Raw genomic sequence first — 23133 nt, forward strand, 5'->3', positions numbered from 1 at the left:
CAGGGCAGTATCTCAAGCACCATCCTGAGCAGCACTGGGGCCCCACAAGGAACGGTACTGGCTCCATTCCTATTCACTATCTCCCTGTTGCTTGATAAGGGAAAAATCTGCTAAAGTCATATAGAAGATGGACTGAGTTGTTGTGGCATTTATGTAATCCCTGATCTGTTTAGCTATTTAATGATCTATATGGGTGAGGGAGTGATGAGAGACGATAGGATTAGATGAAACATATACCCTGCTTATAGTCCATAAATAGAATTCAGTTTATGGGTAGTTGTTTGCTGTTATTGTTGCATCCACTCTGCTAAAGCAGAAACTCTTAATCTCTGGGTTTATTCAACACTTACCAATCAGCTTCACATGCTCAATTTAGCAATTCTGCTTTTGTTTTGCAAGACTGTCTTGTACCTAGCTACAATAGCAGCTTCCTCATTCTTCTAATCAACTGCACTGTGTTTTGCTGCTGAAGTTTGGCCACTTCAGCTATAAATCTGAAACAGTTCCTTCCCCTCCCTCAATCATGTAAGGTCTTCATGGGGAGGCTCTGTTGCAATCTGGGGGGGAAAGTGTTTTCTCAACGTCATGCATTGTGTGTTATATGAGTTCTCGAAGTAGGAAGTGAAGGCAACTCTGGACTCTAGAGAGCATGGAGACATCAGTGGACCAGACGATGAATCGAGTATCATACAGCCAAAATAACCCATTGTTTGACATGTCACTCAGCAGGACTGATCTCTACAGTTTCCAGCCTGATGGTGAGTATTGAAGCAAAACGTCTGAAACCTTTCAAACCAAACAGAGTAGGTTTCTGTTCGGGCTTGTGAGAGAAAACATGGTAACAGATTTACATCATTTTAATTCTAAGACAAATCTAGTTAACACTGGCTAGTCAACCTATGAAAATAAGTTTCTTTAGATGGCCAACAATAGATGGTGAATGTGGATACAGACAGTACATAGTGAGTGTAGGTACAGACAGGAAACAGGAGAGAGACGGGTATGAGATGCAACGATGGTCACTTGATGGAATAAAACTGGGGTGATTGCAGTTACATGGTATGTACCTCCAGAACACCCCAAATTTAGAAATTCGTGGCTCAAGGACAGTCTAGACAGCGCTATCTGTTATATTGCTTTGATTGATTTGCCTGTTTGTAGTAACCCCAGTAGACCCCAGATAGAGGCATATAAATTGATTGAATGCATAAATTGAAATAAGATCCTTGAAATACTCCATAATTCAAATCAGCAGCTTCAGACATCTGCAAAAAGGCTTTTGAAATAATTTACAATGTGTTATTCTTAATATGGCAGCGTATGTGGTTTCCTTTCCCATTGTTATTTTGTTTCCTGCTTCCACATTTACAGTTTCTATTTCATGTTACCATTTTTTAGGTCCTTCCTAAAATGTAATTAAAATTTAACACACAAATATATAACAGCAGTTGTGGTAAGATTTGTAATAAACCCTGTCCGATTTGTAGACATGCTCAGTCACAGACACAGTAGTACTAGCGACAGTAAAAACAGAAGGCTATCACTGTGACAACCGTGATAATTTGCATGCTTTACATGTTTTTTCAGCATCAAGAAGTTGACTATTGAGAGCATTTTAGCATTATAGAGCCCAGAGGAAGTCAGGAGTTACCAACTGAGTTAAAATTGTCAGGCAGAACTTACAAAGCTTTTAACTTACAACCAGGTAATAAATTAAAAGGAATGAATAAGAAGTTGCTCTTCTCTCTGCCGATTCTGCAAATTCTCAGCAGTAAAATGACATTATCTTCTTCTTTCTTCTGCCTCTCCCATCTCTCTAGTCACTGCTTCTTGGCACTGACATATCTCTTTATAAGATTGTTATGGCTAATGTGTTAGCGAACAGTTACCTACACAACATGTGTACAATCTGATGAATGTAACTAATATTCACTCTCCTTCTAGCTCTGTGTTGGTCTCCTGTCCATTTGGCTCTTTAGTTGCTAAATGCTCCTCAATGGGACAGAGCAATGAATATTCTTAGTTAAACCTGTGTTGTTAGTACATGTCAAAATGTCTTCCATAAAGAAGTTATGTGGGTTGAGTAACACAAAACACAAAAAGTTGGTCTATTAAGTTAATTGAATGTGCAAATAAAATGAGCACATTTCATTCAGGAAATGTTCTCACACGGTCCCCCAAAGAAACAACTATTTCACACTAAGTATTTCTATTATGAGAAAACAAGCATTTAATGGTATTTTAACGTCGATCATAAGAGATTATAGAGATTTTATGTATTGTTTCTCAGGTCAGTTGTTAAATGCAACATTGTCTAGCTAACTGTGTAAAATTTCATGGTGCTTACATATCAATGTTAATCTCCTTTGCTTGCTGCAAGAACATCAGCTGCCACTGCTAAACCTGAAGAGTTGAATGAAATGGCCAGTAGGTGGTAGCAATGTCCCATCTTTGCTTTAAGACCGGCACAGAAGGTTTTCTGTAGGAGAATATAATGGTCTTGCTTTAAATGTCTCCTGAAATGAAATTTTAAGTGCTCCTATACATAGCCCTAAGTAATAAGAACAACTCCAGAAAATATGAACCTGTGGTTCCAGTACTTCAGGGATTTAAATTTGGGTATTTTTTTAAAAGCATTTGTTTAAACCATTGTACTTTTCCACAGTAGATATTTTGACTTATCATAAAAGCACAGGTCTTACTAATAACATTAACAGTGGCTCAGTTGACTCAAACTGTCCCAGTAAGCCATGTCAGAGTGACAGTGCAGCATGAACAACCGTGTCATGATAGTGTTCCTATCATGACACGGTAAAATTCCCTCTTGATAAAGACCTATTGTGCCAAATGACTGAAAAATGTCATTAATTTATACTCAGAGCTCTCACTTTATTATACTAGACACTGTCAAAGGATCAAGACCTTGATCACGCTTGGAAGTTACTTCTTTAATAAATGATAAACTTCAAAATAAATCACAGCCAATCACGTTAGTATTTATCCACCCCACTCACGTTATTGTGTATCTATGCTGTCACCTCCAGGTCCAGTGTACATAGCAAACTAAATTTAGCAGTGTCATTATCGGTGACAAACCAGGAATGCTGGAATAATGTGGTTACTGTGTTTGTTTGTGTGCCAGTTTGTGGTAATTTGATTGAATGCAATTCTAGCTAGGAACAATCACCATAAAAGTACAACATTAACTAAAATCTTGAAAAAAAAAAAGTCTTGAAACTCATTTTAATAACAGTAATCCAGCCTAAGATGAAGTCACAATCAAAGGGTCTTGCAGAAATATAATTATTGTTTTGCATCATGAAGATTTAGTGTTGTTAAATAAAGCTTCACACTGCACCGTTGTTTTAAAAAAGTGTGAATCCTGACCAAATCCAAAACAAACAAAGAAATATACCATTATTATATGTATTTCCTTTTTATGCATGCATCATAATTAAATGATAATGCAAAATTCATCCATCTTCAGGGGATTTCAGCTAGCAAACAAAAAGGTAAAAAGCAAGAAGTATTATGACCACCATTCACTGTAAGGTAATAATTGCTAAGTAAAATGAACTGGCTGTCAACAGTGATCATTTAAGAACATATGTATTTCATTTAATTGCAACTCTGTAGATGCATACATGAAAATGGAATACATGTCAATGAAATAAACAAGTCGCAACCAAGTGCTGTGAGTGCCGAAACATATTGTAACCATTGAGAAACCTTTATCAGTGGTATTGGTGGTGGTGGTAGAAGAATAAGTATTCACAAGCGATGTTTTCGCAGATGGTACCAACAGTATAAACATTTTGCAACTTGGCAGATAAGTTCATTATCAAAGCCTCATTATTTTGTTAATAGCTCATATATCTCGTGTAAATTTGCAAAATGCATTTGCTGTTGCAAATTAGCTGCATCTAGCACCATGTCTGTTGTTGTTCTAAGACCTAATCCATTCTACAATGAAAAAAAACAATACAAATATTACATATACTACTAACCTGTAGTCCCCTGCCAATTCCCATTCACACACATATACCTTTGAAATCTTCAGAGTGGACAGTAGTTTACCTCTCAGTCATAACTAGTTTGGTCTAGTGTTGGTTTCTTGACATTTCTGCCAACTAAAAAACCCATCTTCATTTTCCCCCAGGTTGTCATTGTGATTGATGGCTGACATTTTCCACTAGTTGTCCAAATGTTTCATGCTCGGAGCTTTGAAATTTTCTAAAAGCATTTGTATCAGCTGGATGAACTGGGCCACTTTTTGTCACCTTAAGTGACTTTCCCAAGATGTAAGTTTGTTGCAGAAGACTGATCACATTCTGATGTTTCTTGTTTGTATTTCAGATCTGAAGCCTGCAAGGCCCAAAAGACAGTGGTGTTTAAATGTGATTGTTGTTTACCTCATCTTGCAGACTGCACTCAATGCCTTTCTCATTTATAAAGGTACTGGATATAGATGACTTTAATTGTCGTTACATGTTTCTCCACATCAAACTGATATCACTGTAAATGTGAAGTGAATGAATTTACTGATGAAACATGTTCTTTTTACCACTCTGTCCCAGTTTTCACACTGGAGTCTTCACTGTCTAACCCCAAGTTGGAGAAGCTGATGTCCAATCACATTCCTCTGGGTGGAGAACAGGATGGTGATAACTTCCAAACTCTCCTCCAAAACAGCAGTCGCGAAACCAGTACACTGAAGGGTCACCTATGGGCCCTGCAGAGCCAGGTCCTCCCATTGTTTATATGCAGCATTTTAATAAACACACTATAGCTTCACTTTTGTTTTCGGTCAGTTCTGATTAAGTTTAGTTTTTGATATGCTTTAGCTGCGTTTATTCAGTATACATAAATTAGAACGCGCATTACAAACGCCATCAGGCAGCCTTTTAGAAAAAACGCTTATCTGAGTTTTGTAACTGACATGAGAGGATCCATATAAATCTCATGTCTGTGTTTGAATACAGAGTTTGAGTTAGAATGTGGTCAACCAAGCTTAGCCTAAAGACTGGAACCAAGGGGAAACAGCTAGCCTGGCTCTGGCCAAGGTTCAAAATGAGATTATCTGCAACCATAATTATCACTAATATACATGTTTAACATATAATATAATATATGACATTCCTTTGCTTAATCTGTACACAAATAGAAATATTCTTGCTGTTACAGTGACGTTTCCAGGTTTGCTACCATGGCTCTGTGCCAAGACCAAAACCAAAACTTGTCAGATGGCATAGTCAGAGGCACTACACAGAAACACTGGGTGGGTGGATCTACATGTAGGGTTCTGTACAGATTAAACTGTAATAAACTTTACTGTATGCTCAGACAAAACACAAAGTGAAGAATACATTTCAGAAGGGTTGTGATTGCATACAAAGGCAATGGAATGCAGGCTTGTCTCAAAAAAAGTTTATTGAATAGAAAATTAATGTTTCAAATCCCCAAAGAGTTTGTACTTCCATTGCTAACTAACTTAAAGTTAATGTACTGTTGGGATATCAGCTATTTCGGGCAAATGTGCAAATGTCCAGCAGTCAAATTCATGCAAATGAAGGAAAGGAAATATTTTGCTTCAGTTTCTGTCTGAACACACCATTAGAAATGTTGTTAGATATACGGTATATTATCTAGTCAGATTATAGATAAGGCTTTATGGATGGCGATGTTGGGTTATAGGTCAGTCACTTTGGTACTAAAATATCTCAACAACTATTGCATGGATTGACATAAATGTTAGTACAAATACTCACTTTGCCCTCAGGATGAATGGTAATAAATTTGGTCTATTTTCATCTATAGCTGTCATCAGATCAAACTTTTAATGTGTTCAAACTTTGGTTTCTGACCAAATACCTGCAAGAATAATGACACTCTCATAAACCTTGGGTCCACTTTGTATTTAATGCTAATTAGCAAACGTTGACATGCAGACACACTAAATTAAATTTACAAAGCGCAATAGCTTAGTTGTTCCCCCATTGCTTCCAGTCGTTATGCCAAGCTAGGTTAACCGTGCATAACTGTAGCTTTGTACCTAACAAACAAGATAAATAAACATATTTCTCAAAAATGAATGTTAAATGCTAAAATGTAGTATAAATTGCTGCCATACTACCATACATGCAGTTGCAAAAGTAGAAAGTAGTAAGTAAGTCAGCTTATTCAGACATACAAGTTACACAGCAAAATCATTGTGTAAAATGATAGTTTTAGCAAAACCATAAATGGTGCATACAAAACTTTATTGCTTTGAGCAAGGGAGTTGTTTATGAACAAAGAAAATGTAATTTTTCATTGAAGAATGAGTCTCACCTTAAATCTAATTTTTATCCATTTATTGTGGTCATGATGGACAGAGCTGCTGTATCACACTCGTGTTTTTGTGCTATGCCAACAGGTCAACAGCCTGTGTGGAGAGGAGGGTCAGCTGGGAAGGATGAGGTCTGACCTCAGCCTGCTCAACACTAGCACCCACAATCTGGAGGGGAAACTGACAACCATCGACCTCAAACCAGGTAGGATACACATCAGTGTGTGTGTGTGTGTGTGTGTGTATTTTAAGTCACAATTAAAGGAGAATTAGCAACATCTGTCACAAAGAGCATTTTTTGGTTTTTACTTTTTAGTTACAGTTAGGGCTGCAGAGCATACAAGTTTTAAGTGCAGTGTTTATTAACCCTTGCAATTCTGTTTGTGTGTGTCCTCAGGACCTCCTGGTCCTCCAGGTGCTGATGGGCTTTCGGGACATCCAGGCACTCCAGGAGAAAGGGGCCTCAAAGGTGAGTCAATCTTGTGTAATTAAAAGTTAAAGTTCATTAGCTCAAATTAGTTAAAAATGAGAATGTGTAATGTACTTCTTTTGCTTTAACCTGTGTTAGATATGTTTCTCCCAAAATCATCAATAACCAAATTTTATGATATGGCAACAGGAATAAGCAAACTCCACACAGAAAGGCCCCAGGCCTAGAGAACCTGGAGCCTTCTTTCTGTGTGGCAACAGTGTTAACCACTGTACCACCATGCTAAAGGACTGAATAAATGAATAAAGATTCAGTATATCCCTACCAGATTATATTTTTTGCAGTTGCGCAAAGAAATTAACTTTGAGAAAATATAATTGCTAACTGAACAGTTAACAGAAATGAAGTTTCTCTCAAAGAGTATGGTTGCTTTCGGGGGCATTTGGAGTCATGACCAAATCCTGAATACAACCACAGCTGCAGAAACACACATTTTGGGAACACTTTAAAGAAGTAAAGAATTCAAAATCTAATCAGCAGATTGCCATGCCTCTTTCCAGGGGACAGTGGTGTTGCTGGCCCTCCAGGACCAAAGGGTGACATGGGACCCAATGGACAACCAGGAGATCCAGGAGTTGCTGGTCAAATTGGTGGGTTTGCTTTTTATTATTTGAGAAATAATGCACTTATACTGTACTTTGGTAACATTCACATGTGCTCGATACGTTTTTTGGAAAAATGCACAAAATCACAAAATGGGGCTGCAACAGAACTACCACCCTACCAAAGATGCTGTTGGGCCCTTTGTTGCACACCAGAGCTAATGAGAATGAACGAGGACAAAAGAATCTCTGTCTGCTTTTGGCAAAGCACTGCCACAAATGGTAAAACTTAAGTCAAAAAGTTACCTCTCTGATCTTCCAGCATCACACTCACACTCAATATTAAGTACCCACTAGAACAGCTAGAATAAGCTTCCAATGTTGGTTGTTTATTTATGAATAAGGGTAAACTTATGTCAGACTGTTATGATATCAGACACCTAGATGACAGAAAGCAGGTAGCTCATTATTGTCTATGCTAGCGGCATGGCTCTAGGGATGCCAATGTCTGTTGGTCTGTTGGTCTGTCGGTCCACCATGTTAATCTAAATATGTCAACAGCTAGTGGATGGTTTGCTATGACATTTGGATAATTTCAAATGTTAAAATGCATTCATGGTCCCCAGAAGAAGTTTGGTGCTAATTAGCAAATGTTATCTTGTTGATATACTAAGTTAAGATAAACTACCTGTTAAACATCTGCATAATAATGTGTGTATGTTAGCATTCTGTTGTGAGGTAAGGCTTTGCAGAGACAAACTCTCACTAGTTGTGCTATGTATATGTGATTACAAAGTCGGTAACAAATTGATTCCATCATTGAACATGTATTTTAAGTTCCAATAAATACAGGTGTTTCTCTACATTCGCAACATTTATTCTTCAGAAGCAAATTGGTTGTATAGTTGTCATTAGTCTTGTTTTTAATTAGCATCTAATACAGTAGAAAACAGTGTTTGAAAAATGACATTTTTATGGGCAGTGATGACAGGGTGCGTCCCTGAGAATAATGTTCCTCATGCTGTGTGTACTATATGACTTAGAGTATATACTGACTCATCAATAATGTTAAATCAAAAATGTTTTTTACTGAAACACACCCATAACATTCCAAGTCTCACATCATGCACTCAGGTCAGTGAAACTGCAACATAAAGTGATTACATTTCCTGGATGCAAAAATGTATCAGCAGATTGCAGTTAGGAAATAGTAAAGTTTCCCTTCCTTCTTTAACTTCTGCTCATCAGCAGTAATATTGCTGACACACTGCCATTTAATGTCATGAATGATAAAATGTGCACAGCTTGCATTTAACTATAAATATGCACCAAAACCATGGATCAGAGAGAGAAGGAACCTGCACCAGTTTTTGGAGTGCCGCTGACCATGGTGAAAGTACGGGTGTGGTACAAGTCGCACTCTTGTAAACAAGAGGCAAGGAAATGCATTTTAAATATACTGATGACAAAGAACTCCTAGGCTTTCCAACAAAGGTGTGCTCTATCATGGGGACGAGTATCCTAACTCACATCCTAATATTCCGGGAGGAGCAAGGATCTGATTTCCATTCCACTCAAAAACCAAATCAGAGAAAAAATATGACAAGCCTGATCAAAAGTCTCAGTCAAAATGACTTGAAAGTATACAGTGTATACATATATGTACCGTTTACCATTTTACAAGGCACCAAAATCACAAATCACAAAATACTTTACTACAAACCTGACTACACTCAAAACACTCACAACAAGATACTCTCACTAACACTGACTAAGGACGCTGGAATGCTTAACACAAGGGTACAAGACAATCTGGCACAGGATAGGGGAAAACGCAGACAATACATACACCAGGGAAGGGAGCACAGATAGAAACAATCAGGGCAGGGCAGACAATCACAGGAGCGAGAAACACACAAGGTCACAAAATGATATATGTATCCCTTTAAGTTTAGGTGCGTGTTCAGAAATCCTGGGGCTCTCTTAGTGGATGTACTGTGTATAACTGCATATCACATAGACTGACACAAGATTTTGGATCACTGGTTTCTGTTTCTCGTCCAGTGTGAATAGTATTTGAGCAACAGACCATGTGGAGAACCAAACAGACTGGATTCATTAGCCAAAATGCAATCTTGAAACCCACTGGCTATCATGTGATGGTGATTTAGCTTTTTATTAGTGTTTTTAGATTTATCTGGGTTCATGTGCAGATATCTGTTTATAAAGGGTCAAACTGTTGAAGAGAGGAAGTCTTGGCCCAGATCTCTGTTATCACTGGCTACACTAAAACTAAAACTTTGACCTTGGCCCTCAGAGGTCAAACTGTCATCAGACCATTGCTGACTGGCTCTGAAATTAGCTGTCCTTCTGTGTCATGAAAATATTTTCTGGCATCATGGCTTTGAGTGTTCCACTTCCCTTTCCCACATCGAAAAAAACATTAATAGCCGTTCATAATTATCACTCTGTGTGTATGTGTGTGTGTGTTTGTATGTGTGTGCAGGTCCCAGGGGTCCACTTGGGCCCCCAGGACCTCCAGGGAATCAAGGACCGGCTGCTAAGGGAGAGAAAGGAGACCCCGGGGCGGGAGGTAAGGGTTTGGATATTTCTCAAATATTTCATAGCAACACCATGGAGCTTCCAATAAACCTGATCTGACTACATAGAAAGAAAAACTCTCAAATATTCTTTTTAATTTCTCACATTAATTAATTTCCATTGTAATTGAATAGGCAAGGTGGGTCTCCTTATGTGAGGACTAAATGGATTTTTCTTTGTTGTCCACTATCAGGAACTATTGGACCTCCTGGTAATCCTGGGATCACAGGAGAAAAAGGAGACCGTGGAAATGATGGCCCACCAGGACCCCCAGGTCAGCTGCTTAATGTGTAACATCTATACTGTTGGACTAATACATGCATCCTGATATAAACTGATCCTGACTTCCAAAATAATAGTAGGGGCGGCTGTGGCTCAGTGGTAGAGTGGGTCGTCCCTCAATCAGAAGGTTGGGGGTTCGATCCCCAGCTCCTATGGGTCAACATGTCGAAGTGTCCTTGAGCAAGACACTGAACCCCAACTTGCTCCTGAAGCATGGCTTCAGAGTGTGAATGAGTATGAAAGAATAGTCTCCTCCAAATTACATTCCTCCTGTATGATTGATGTGTGAATGGGTGAATGAGGATGTCATGTAAAGCGCTTTGAGTAGTTGAAATAACTAGAAAGGCGCTATACAAATACAGACCATTTACCATTTACCATAATTGTTCAGTATCATACATGAACTAGTCATGAATAAGCTCTCTGCCTTATCTGTGACTCCAGCAATGACTAAATATATGCATTGTCATGTAACTGTGTAGCAATGATTTCTGTAATACAATCATGTGTCCCAATAGGCATACATCTTAAAAAGTTGAAAGAAATCTTACATCTTCACCAAAGAAGTCTTACATATTTTAGCATGGGTGCTGTCCCTGAGGTTTAGCTCAACAACATGCAAAATGTTTGGATTCAAACCCTTTGGAGTTGCCAACAAAACCTTTGGATGTGTTGATACATTTTTGATCAAATTCTTTTTATTGCAGTGTCAATAGTTTTGATCTCAAATGTATTGTTTTAATTGCTTTCCTCTGCTTGCTGACCATTATTAGCTCCATGAGTTATTAATAAAATATTATCTCTATCTTTATTTAGCTAATTTATTCTTTGTATCTGTAACATTTTTAAATTTAACTTAGTTTGTTTCTGTTGTCCTTCTTACTCTTCTTACCTTCTTACTACTTATTTAAATGGCAGTCTGATTTACAAGATTTGTTGTGTTTTCCTTTTACTGTAGAGGGTTTAGGAATTTCTCAAGGCCTGATCTGTTATGTGCTCCTACACAGACTAGCTTCATATAACATCTCGAGAATTTCCTGACTATTCACCCATCTAAATAAAATTAACAGGACTTTTAAGTAAATCTATAAGCTTTTATAAATGTCACGTATGTATACTATGGAGTACTCCACATAATAAGAATCCTATAATAATAATAATAAAAATTCTCAGACTCATTATGGCACTTTTCCTAATGTACACATTTAATAATCTGGTGAGCTTCAATTGTGAAGGAGATCGCTCATTTTCTAAGTTTATAACGTGGAGAAAAAATTGAAGTCAAGAATAAAATGATCAGATTTTGGGTAATAGAGATCAATCCTACTGGTTTAGTTGGGTTTGACAGGCTTTATGATTAATGCTGACTGCTAAATATAATTTCTGGTAAACTATTATAACATTACGGTGGTTGGCAGATGTGTCTCAGTCATAGTTCAAGGTTGATAAACGGTACGGTTCTGGGTTTGAACAGCATTTCCAACATTTGATATCATTCTCTGAAACACTGGTGCTTATATATTGTTGGGCCTAATTCGCTGTTTCCTTACAGCTGATTTAACTGTCAGTCATTGACTGACACATACAGCACATGTGCTTCAGAGTGAAACTTTTTTTTGTCTTATCAGGATTCAGAAGAACTTTTGGTTGCTGTTCTGGACTCTAAATATAATGATAACTTTAAACTGCAAATTACACAACAGGTATATTTTATACAGTCTCATTTTGTCTTCAGGTGCAGTTGGGCCTCGTGGTCTCACTGGGAATCAAGGTGAGTGTGTATTGAAGTCATAGGAAATTTGATTTAGTATCACATTTTTTCCGTATGTCATGTACTATGCAAAGAATATATCAAGGTATGTATTTCACTGTGTATTGGAGAGTTAAATCAAGCTCATAGTTAGTAGTTGAGCTGCATAAAATTGCAACAATGAGTCACCTCTCACCTCCTGAATAGTTGGTCCAGTGTTTTGTTTTGAACCCAGTTCTAGCTGAAATGGCCTATGACAGTGACATACTTAGTTGATGAGTACATCCATATCAGTTCATGTCAGTTCAGTTTGAAGATATGTTTGGATGTTTTTCCTCCACAGGTCCTCCCGGACCAAAAGGTGACAAAGGAGAGAAGGGAGAAGGAGTAAAGCGAGAGTGTAAGTCTGCATCGGACTGACCTGAGCAGTAGTGACAATAGAACTAAAGAACAACAGAGATTTTCCAGAACTACTGAAACTAACTTTCAGTAACTTGATAACATCATTTAAAGGGATGATAAAATGTCTGAAAGTTGGGTTGGGTTAATGATCACCACCACTTAATCTACAAAAGTGAAATGTGATAAAAATTGAAGACACTTCCACCATCAGTGTTGACCGTAATAAGTTGATGCTTGTCTTGTCAGTCATGCAAATGGACTCACATACTGGCTCCTACACAGCTATGAATTAGACTTGGTATAAAAACTGCCACGGGTGAAGGTCCATAAAGATTCTGGCTTTGCTGAAAACATTTGCGGTTTAACCTTAAAACAAGCAAAAGTTTGTCAAACAGTACTGAGGTGAGTTTTAACACTTGTTAACAACCAAGAAAGTAGGAAGTGTTGGTACAAAAGATTAGTTAAACCTTATCAACCCTAATATTAACCAAACGCCTAAAGTTGGATATCTACATTATAAATGCTTTGTGTAAACTTGCTATTTAGTATGAACCACAGGCTAACCACAAAATCCCAAAGTTCGAACCAGCAGGGCGTTTAAGTAGCTGCACCTTTGTGTCACCACAGTGAATGCGCGACTCGTGCCCGGTAGATTCCGAGGGCGAGTCGAAGTGAAGTACAACGGGGTCTGGGGCACCGTGTGTGATGACAGCTTTGACCTTGTGGACGGCAGGGTGCTCTGCAAGATGCTTGGCTTCCAAAGTGCTGTTGCCACCTTCACTGCCGGCGCAGGTAAGAGGTCCACTGCTAGTGTTCGCCTGTACTTTCTCCATTAGCAAACTGATTCTGATCCTCACAGAACTTTCACTCTGTGTTTCTGAATTTGCTCTTCTCATTGTGTTGAATGAAGCTACCAACAATACTAGAGCTAAAAAAGCAACCTTGTTGAGTACACCTGAAGGATAATTTTAGGTTAGGTTAGATTTTGGTCCTGCATAACAGCATAATAACACCATATCAATTCAAATGTAGTCATTCAAAATTCTGGGAAATATACTTCCATAGAGTGAGATGAGAAGAAGGTATGAATCTCATGTCTGAATAGTGAAGGGGAAGTTTACATTTTCTCAAGTTTGTCCTAGAACAATATTAACATGCCCGCATGTACATTATTAGTTGATGTAATCATTCCTCCTTTCCATACCAGCCCTGAAGAGATTCTTTCCTACATCAAACTTAATGTTATTGGTAGACAAACTCTTCAGTTCTCATTTTGTGTAAAAATGACTTCAGCTGAAACCAATATGAAGCATGTGCAAGCTGACTTAAACAAATTAAGCAGGAAACTAAAGAGAAGGGATTAGAGGGAACAATTACTCTTTCGTATTGACATGTTGTTTTAACATAAGCTGAGCTGGAGTCTGGATGTGGTTTGTTTAGTTTAGCATAAACACTGTAATCTACCAATACCAAAAGCTCATTAATTAACCTGGTTTATCTTGTTTGCTTGATCCACACAAGCAGAAATGTAAAAAATACAGTATATGGTTATAGGAAGAGTAATGAGCTGGAACTATTTCTTGCTGAATCACACCAAGGTTCAGTGACTGTGCAGCTCATGGACTGTGTGCAGTAGAAGCAATAGAAGCAGTACTGGAGAAGTAATTTGCTCTTATATCTAGACTACTGTATGTGAGTGACATATACAGTAACATATAAAGAAAAAAACTAAATCGAAATACCAGGAATGAGAATAAAATTACTATTCATTGTCCATCACAGTGTCAATAAAGAAGCCCCTCTTTATCTCTGCAGCATGCCAATTTTCTTGTATCTCCTTCCTCCTCCTCAGCAACACTTTCTAACATGCTCATATTAAGTTGCTCATATTAGGTAAAACACTTACTTTACTTTCAGCAGCCAGTCAATAGGACAATGACAACCGTGACAGTGACAGTGCAGATTAAACAAACAAGATACTAAGTATTAATTAACAACCTTTAGAAATGTTGGTACATATATTCTTTAACTTTAGGCAGTCATGCTAGTCTGACATGATTGACTCTTGAAATGGAAACAAATGAGCATATTTCTCAAATACATCTACTGTACATTAGTTACATTAGTGATATTGGTGAGGTGATGTATCTGCACAGAGCCCAAAGGATACTAAAAGACCCTACCCACCCCAGCAACAACCTGTTTACTCTACTGCTGTAAATAAAATTCAGAATTATAACTTCTAACTAAAAAGTGCCTGATGAATGCATGTCTCATTCTAACATCATTGTCATTCTGCAGGGACAGGCAGGATCTGGCTGGATGAGCTGCGATGCTTAGGAACAGAGATTGATATCTTTGACTGTCCACACGCTGGAGCTGGTGTTAACAATTGCGAACACAGCGAGGATGCCGGACTGCAGTGTGTCTAGACTAACACCACATAGATGACAAACAAGAAAAATGGTGTTTCAACTGATCTACATATTTAGATTTGATAAATACACAGTGATAATTTGACTGACATTCACACATATGCATATGCATGCACTGCTACTAATTATGACATGGCTGGATATCATTATGTATTCATAAAACAGCATATAAAATTAAAGCTTAGCTTAAATAACAGTGTACTGTAAACAAAATATCATTTTAATAAAACATTCTTGGAATACATTTCTCAGGCATTATTTCTCTACTCTGCCCAAATCATTTTCTGCTGTTTTCAGCCCCCATCCTCCACCACTCGGCCTTTCTTCCCATCAGCGACATGCCTGCCGTCACCTTCCGTGCATTGCTCATCACCACAGATAACTTTGCACAGGTCAGCAAAGATTAAGATGGAGGTCACATTCAAGGACAAGAAGCATGATGAAGCATGTTTTCAGACACAGCTGGCTCAGTCATGTTTTCCCAGATACCTCAGGGAGACATTGTAGATGCACATGTCAAGTTCATCAAGTGGCATTACAGTTGGTTGACTTCAATGGGTAATATGTCAGATTGATATTGTTTATATCCTGCCATTTTTATATCTTAGTACAAAATAATCACTATTTCTCTGCTTTCTTGATCACTTACTTCATCTCATGTGATGGAATAGTTTGTATTTTTTGAAGTGGGGTTGTATGTTTGTAGAAGTTTGTAGAAGCAGGCAGCAGTCTTGGCACATATGCTAAGTAATGTACTGCTGTGAACAGGGGCAGCAGAAAAAAATTATTTTAACCACCTAACCTTCCTCTTGTGTTAAAGTCGGTACCGACCCATTTTAGGTTTTAAATGGATAAAAAAACCACATACATTTGTTTATTGCATCAAGGCTTTATGACTTTGTCAGGAACCTCTATTTCAACAAAATAAAACAAAAAAAATTATATAATATTATAATATATAAATTATAAAATGCTCTAGTTAAAATTATGACCTTTGTGTTGTTAGGGTCGGTTTCGACCCAGTTATAAAAATAAGATTATAAAGCAATAATTAGAGCCAAAACTGAAATCATAAGTTCACTGTTAGCCAACACACTGACAGCCAGCTCCTCTCCCAATCATGTGAGCTTTAGGGGATTCTCATTTTGCCTTGTTTTCCAGTATACCTGCACAAAAACAAAACAAACAAAAACGAGCATGTCCAGATATGTGAGGTCAATTCAGTATAGAGTTGGTGTCCAAATATGTGAGGTCAATTCAGTATAGAGTTAGTGACTTGCAGAGTTGGTGAGAAGAAGATTTTCAGTGAGCCAAGTTCTGGATAATATTTTTGGTGAAAATGAGGGAGAGGACACAGTAGCATAGTGATTCTGATGAGCAGGTTTCTGAGGAGGAAGACAATGTGGAGTATCATCCAGAAGACACAGACACATCTGATGAGTCTGATGAGGAGGTCACCAGTGCTGAAGCTGCTCCAGCTGAAAGATTCAAGTCCAAAAATGATAAGATCTGTTGGAGCTCAGTACCTCCTGATGTACATGGCAGGGCAGCTGCTGCATATGTCATCAAAGTGACCCCTGGAATCACAAGGTTTGCTGTGACCAGAGTCAGTGACATCAAGACATGTTTTGAGCTATTCATGCCATTGTCACTAAAAAGAGTCATAATTACTATGACAAACATTGAAGGAAAAAAAGTCTATGGCGGCATGTGTAACGACATTGATGAGGTGACAGTGGATGAACGTCTTGTCCCTTTCCAAGGAAAATGCCCCTTTCGGCAATACATACCCAGTAAGCCAGGGAAGTACGGCATAAAAATCTGGGCAGCCTGTGATGCAAAAAAACAGCTATGCCTGGAATATACAGATTTACACAGGCAAAACTGTGAGTGGCATCCCTGAGAAAAACCAAGGAAAACGTGTGGTCCTCGATATGACTACTGGACTGCAGGGTTGTTTGTCTGACCTTGCAAATCTATATTTTTTATATTTATGTTATATATTTGTTCTGCTTTTCATTTTGTCTTTGTACTAAAGTTCTATTGCTGAAAAAAAATTACTTTTTTGCCTTTTTCTTGAAGTAAATATATATTCAATTCAATTTATTTGTATAGCCCAATATCACAACAGAGTGTCTCATAGTGCTTTACAAAGTTCACTGAAATAAACAAGTGTAAGCGAACAAACAATCTAATAAAGAGTCCAGCAGTCGATGAGGCCAATGGATCAGTCCGGTGGATCTGTCCGAGGCATCACCTGCCCTTTATGACCCTCCTTCTTCGGGAAGGAAAAACTCAAAAAACCCAGTGGGAAAAGAGAAACCTCCGGGAGCACCACAGTGAAGGAGAGATCCAGCTCCCAAGGACGGACAGGCTGTAGCCTTGGACAGACGCACATCCATTGGCTGAGGGAGAACCACATCAGCGGGACCAGGACCAGGATCCATAGGAACCAGGGAACCACATCAGCAGAACCAGGACCAGGATCCACAGGAACCAGAGAACCACATCAGCGGGACCGGGACCAGGATCCACAGGAACCAGAGAACCACATCAGCAGGGCCAGGACCAGGATCCACAGGATCCACAGGAACCTGAGAGATGAGAAAGCACAGAAAGGCTCCGGGGAAGATAGCAAGTTAGAGGCAGACATTTGGCTGACATGAGACATAACGATGGAGAGGAAGAGGAGGATAGAGAATAGAGGAGCTCAATGCACCATAGGAGTCCCCCGGCAGTCTAAGCCTATAGCAGCATAACTAGGGGCTGGTCTAAGGCCTGAGCCAGCCCTTAAATATATGCTTTGTCAAAAAGGAAGGTTTTTAGTCTACTCTTAAATGTAGAGAGGGTGTCTGCCCCCCGAACCCAAACTGGAAGGAGGTTCCACAGGAGAGGAGCCTGATAGCTGAAAGCTCTGCCTCCTGAACTACTTTTGGAGACTTTGGGAACCACCAGTAGGCCTGCATTCTGGGAGCGCAGTGCTCTAGTGGGGTAGTACGGTACTATGAGCTCTTTAAGATATGATGGGGCCTGACCCTTAAGAGCCTTGTAGGTGAGGAGAAGGATTTTAAACTCTATTCTAGATTTTACTGGAAGCCAGTACAGGAGAAATGTGGTCTCTCATATATATGGGTCGAAATTGACCCGTAACACCACAGATGTTACTATAGTCAATAATATTAAAATGAAAAAATAAAAAAAACAAATTTATTTAAGAGATGTGTTCTAAATCCCCTCAGTAATAGTCCGGTGACATAGCAATCTTTTATTTATTTATATGATTCTCCTGAGGTTCATTTTACATTTTTTTTTAATTGAAATCGAGGGGTATACTGACGAGATAAGGCCCAGGGGCCCACACCAAAAATATTAAAACCAATATTTTCATGGATAAGGAAGCCTAACAAGGTAACCAAGAGATGAGAAACAAATTGGATGATAAATAATTGTTTTTAGTGTATTTTACAGCTGATTTAAGACACGGGTCAAAACCGACCCGTTAACGTAAGAGATGGTAACAGGAAACTAACACAAGAGGAAGGCTAAAGAAACACCAGTTTTAGTGGATGATTATATATTTTATCATATACACTGTTGCCCATAAAGTTGGAATAAAATGTTTTTTTACCTTTTCTCATTTGTTGACTATGTGACTAAGTACCTCTTACAATCCCACCTCAAAAAATGAGTCAAGTGACAGCCTATCACGCTGTTGTAAAAGTTATTCAAAGCTGCACTAATAAATATTTTTATAATAACAATGGGTCAAGTGAATAGAGTGAAAGACATTGCATGTAGTGACAATCCTGGCCTTGTGATCTATGGAGCATTTCAGTGTCCATCAATTCATTGTTTTAGGGTTTCATAGCTCACTACTTTACTGGTTGCGTTCAATGTCACAGCTCTCCTCCACCTCATTTTTTTCAGTAGTAGGTGGAGACCAAACAGAGCTAAAAGGAGAGTGAATATTGAACTTTTACCAATCAGGTGGATACAAGCAAGACTAAAAAAAAAAACACCCAAAAACCCAATTAATTCAGCTTTAAGGCTTGCACTTTCAAATTCAGGTACAGCCTCTGATTTTTGACAGTATACATCAAAGAAGAAGGAAATTAAAATACAAAACAAGTATTACTGAGTATTGTGCAAGATTTAAGACATTTTTTACTTGATGCAAAGGGTTAACAACTTTCCCACCTCCAGTGTAGACTACCAACACTGGACTGGTGTATTGAACATAATCAGGCCATATTGGGCTTTAATTATAGTCAGACATGAGCAAAAGTACATCAAAATATCATTAACGCGTTATAAGTGTAAAAAAAAAAATAGCAACCAAGTAATGCATTAAAATATGCTGCGGTATTGTAGCATTTGTATTTTAAAAATACAAAAATACATCCCATACACACATTTACTTTCCTTTCTTTACTTTCCTCAAGAATATTGAACTATACGAATCAAAAGTCTGGACACATTTAATATTTTAGGCACATGTGAAGGTATTCGGCTGGACAAGTGTGCATTTATAACTTGTATTTTGTTGCACCATTCTCTCAGCCTCTCCTCTTAGTGTCCCTCTCTCTCTCTCTCTCTCTCTCTCTCTCTCTCTCTCACTGGATTTTATTGTTACCAAAAACTGTATGCACTTGTGGTTGGGGATCTTTGGACACGAGAAGAGAAAGAACGGTGTCCAATGAGAACACACAGGAAAGCAGAGAGGGGCAGCCCGATTGGAAGTGGTGTGGATTTTAAGTGGAGTAATCTGAAGGGTTAAGTCAAGGTCAGAGTGCCAGAGTTGCATGATGGTACCCCAAGGGCTTTGTTGATTATTACATTATATATATTATTATTATATTATTATGTCTGTCAGACAGGGACGGCCAGCTAACTTTAATCATGTACAGTTTCCTTTTAGGATTATCAGGGAATTTCTGTTTTCACAAAATCTTTCAAACCTTTCAAATGTCTCTTCCCTATTTTTTTAAGGTAGTGTATTACCTCTCTATTTACACTGTCTGCTGTGATTAGCTGGCTAAAATAGCTCTATTGTGAAAATGTGACCTCTTTTAAAGATGCTCTCTGTTCATGTTGTTGCAATTCCATCTGTTTGTCAAAAAACAGATGAAACCAATGATTAATAAGAAATTCTTATATAAAAAATGAATTGCTGGTTTTAATCATAAGCAGTTGAGCTGACTGATGAGCAAGTAAGAATTGGAATGCAGAGTGAGACATTTAATTTCAGGACAGGGCTGCTGTAAATTGACTGGCCACCATGAGAAGCGAGGCGTCATTACAGTACAACTGGAATGCTTCCTCCCTGGCCGGGCGAGGAATGACTTGATTCACAGCCGATCCGTCTGCCTGCTTTTTCCTTCAGGGGACAGCAGTGTGAGTCACACTGCCATCATGTCTCCCTGTAAGTGGCATGTCTCCCTTTTCTTCCTCTGTCCGTCTATCCATATGCAGAGGGACAGACAGAAAATGGGAACAGGCGAGGCATATTAAAGCTACAAAGTGCTGATTATAATTCAGCAGCCATGTCTCTCCATTCCTCGTGGGGCTTCTGCACTGGGTGAAAGCTGGAAATAAACATGAGGGGGGTCTCAATCCGTTGTTCATTAGCAAGACCAAACCCAGGTCACCCAAGCCTCCTCCGTGGCCCCCCAACCACTGCCTGTCATTGAGGGCTGACGTGGATAAATAAATGATAGGAAGAGAAGGAGTGGGTGACAGAATGGGTAATGGGTAATGAGGGTGCCCTTGCTGTCCTCTTCACCTGTGTGAACCACCTCAGTACTGCCACAGACTGTCTGAGCAGCCGAGACCTTTAGGAAGATATTCATAAGCCATTACTGCATTACTGGGTCCTCTGAGTCACTACAGAGAATATGGAACTCTCTCCATCCAACTGGCTCTTGACTCTGTACTATGTAGAATTATATGGATATGATGGATGGCTTACTTCATTTTTTAAATATTATGGTTATTGTCAATAGTGGTATATCAGAAAACAATATATATACATACACACACACACTCACACACACACACACACACACACACACACACACACACATATATATATATATATATATACTTTTATTTGCAATGGCCAAATGGTAATATCTTTGGAAGCTATAAATCAGCTCCAATGTCTTCCTGTATTGATAAGCAGGTCAAATCACTTGGCCAAACGACAACGACACATACCCCTTTCGCCTCAAGAAGTATCTTTCTACCTTCACATCCAGCCTGCAATTCTCTTGAGAAATGCCTCACTGTTTGAAAACATCTGTCATATGATATAAAAATGCATCAGATTTACTCATGACACTAAAAAGTTGCATTTGAAATCATAGTGCTCAACATTAACATTTAAGACATACATCCTACTGGTTGGAGTTGATTGTACTGGTCAGGCTCAGAGGAGCACAGTCTGACAATAGAGAGTCATCAGTTCATCTAACCTATCTAGTTTTTGATCTAGTTTTTGGGCTCTAGGCTTGAAAACTTGAAAAGCTCCCCTTCCATAATCTATTCAAACCTTGTTTAATTATTATGTTGAGTTTGTCCAGTAAACAACAAACATGCATCCCAGGTCAAGCGCTGCAGTCCCATTATGGACAAATCTACTTTTGAGTACACTGCATGTCAACGTTCAGCCATTCACAGACACATTCATACATTGATGGCAGAGGGTGCCATGCAAGGTGCCAACGAATGATGAGCATTCCCTATGTAATGCACTAATAGGGCATTACTCTTACTCTAACACTCACACACCAATTGCGCACCCTTCAGGAGCAATCTTAACCCTTGGATACGCAGACTGGAGGAGCAATTAGTGGACGACCTGCTCTACCTCCTACTGCAACAGATGCCGCCCTCTTTAAAATCACCTTGCTACTGCTTCCACTTGCAGTTTTTGCTGGGCTTCCTTGAGCTGGCAAGAAGAGGCAGAGTTAGGTGACCTCTCAACTTGCTGGATGGATCAGATTTACATCTGCTGAGCAAACTGATCACAACGATTTAAAGCTATATTAATATGTGTTTTCCTTACAGAGATAGGATACTCAGACACAGACTGTGTGAGTGTTACTACAAAGTGTAAATGGGGTAGATCTCTCTTCCTTCGACTGAAATCCACCCTATTTAGTCTTCTAATCCTTTTGCACCATGTATTGCCTGTGATTCGGGCCATTGGGTGTCCCTGATGAAGGCCATAAGCTGAAATGTGTAATGAAGCTGTATTTTATACAGTAAGTGCTGCTGGAGCTTTGAAACTTTCAATCATTTTTAAATACTGTAATATTAATAATTTTGCATGATTGTACAACTGAAGATTTGGCAATATCCTGTAGAAACATGAAAAACAGCAATGATGACAACTATGATGACTTCAATAGTTATTGATATTTATCAGTTAAATGGGACATACGTATACTCTGAATGAGTCTCTTTTCTTTATTTACCTTCCGAGATACTCTTGTCTTATTCAGGAAACTATAAAGCAATACAGTCTGAACAATTATATACAACCATTATTATTCCTGTTATATCAGCCTGAGCCAGGAACATACTGTTCTAACTGTTCTATTTGTTCTGTTCCTGCAGTATTAAACACATTTTAATTCTCTATTGCTGTTATTTCATATTCTATGATACCCTGACACCACAATAGATCTACAATTGGTACTGCACCAGCAGTCATCAGGAGTATGGTGTTTATCTCTTAAACTGTTACATAATTATTTCTAGTAATTATCTCTGGTGGTGGGACAATTCCTCCATGGCTGTTTTGCAAGGAACAGATGTGAGTCAGTGGAAGTAAGTAGAAAACTGAATTTGGATCAACAACATATTTATTTACATTGCTAGCAAGTGGCTGATCATGGGTGGTGCATGAGGGCCTTGCTACATTAGTGTTCATTACATTTGGCCTGCACAAATTACAAATGGGACACAACTTTATTCTTGCACTACGGTCTTCATTTCAAATTTTATACATTCATGGCAGATGAGCCTGAGGCTGATTACAACTACATTTTTAAGTGAGTCACTTCATGTTAGCCTTTCTTCATCACACATCACTTTCTGTTTTTAATTCTGGTTTTTGACACACACGCTGGTTTTCTGATCTGCCACTCTGAACAGTTGAAGGAAAGCTATCACTGCTTTAGCTGCACGTAACCTGGCTTTGTTTACTCAGGATTGTATTTCTATTTATTTATTTATTTCTTGTATTTTGTCCCTTGCTGTTGCCTGAAGCAGCCTCATCATCACTCAGTTTAGCATGA

The 23133-nt window shown here is 38.6% G+C and overlaps 1 protein-coding gene across 1 annotated transcript; it reads left to right on the forward strand.

Moving 5' to 3' along the window:
- The first annotated feature begins 616 nt into the window (after positions 1-616).
- marco (macrophage receptor with collagenous structure) lies at positions 617-15074 on the forward strand. Its single transcript, XM_070838123.1, has 12 exons — positions 617-758; positions 4357-4455; positions 4578-4744; positions 6416-6533; positions 6726-6797; positions 7319-7408; positions 9867-9953; positions 10155-10235; positions 11979-12014; positions 12337-12393; positions 13023-13187; positions 14697-15074. Exons 1-12 carry the CDS (start codon positions 650-652, stop codon positions 14825-14827), a joined length of 1212 nt encoding a protein of 403 aa, XP_070694224.1. The 5' UTR covers positions 617-649; the 3' UTR covers positions 14828-15074.
- The last annotated feature ends 8059 nt before the right edge of the window (positions 15075-23133 follow it).

The sequence above is a fragment of the Pempheris klunzingeri genome, chromosome 10, assembly GCF_042242105.1.
Source record: "Pempheris klunzingeri isolate RE-2024b chromosome 10, fPemKlu1.hap1, whole genome shotgun sequence".
Taxonomy (NCBI): domain Eukaryota; kingdom Metazoa; phylum Chordata; class Actinopteri; order Acropomatiformes; family Pempheridae; genus Pempheris; species Pempheris klunzingeri.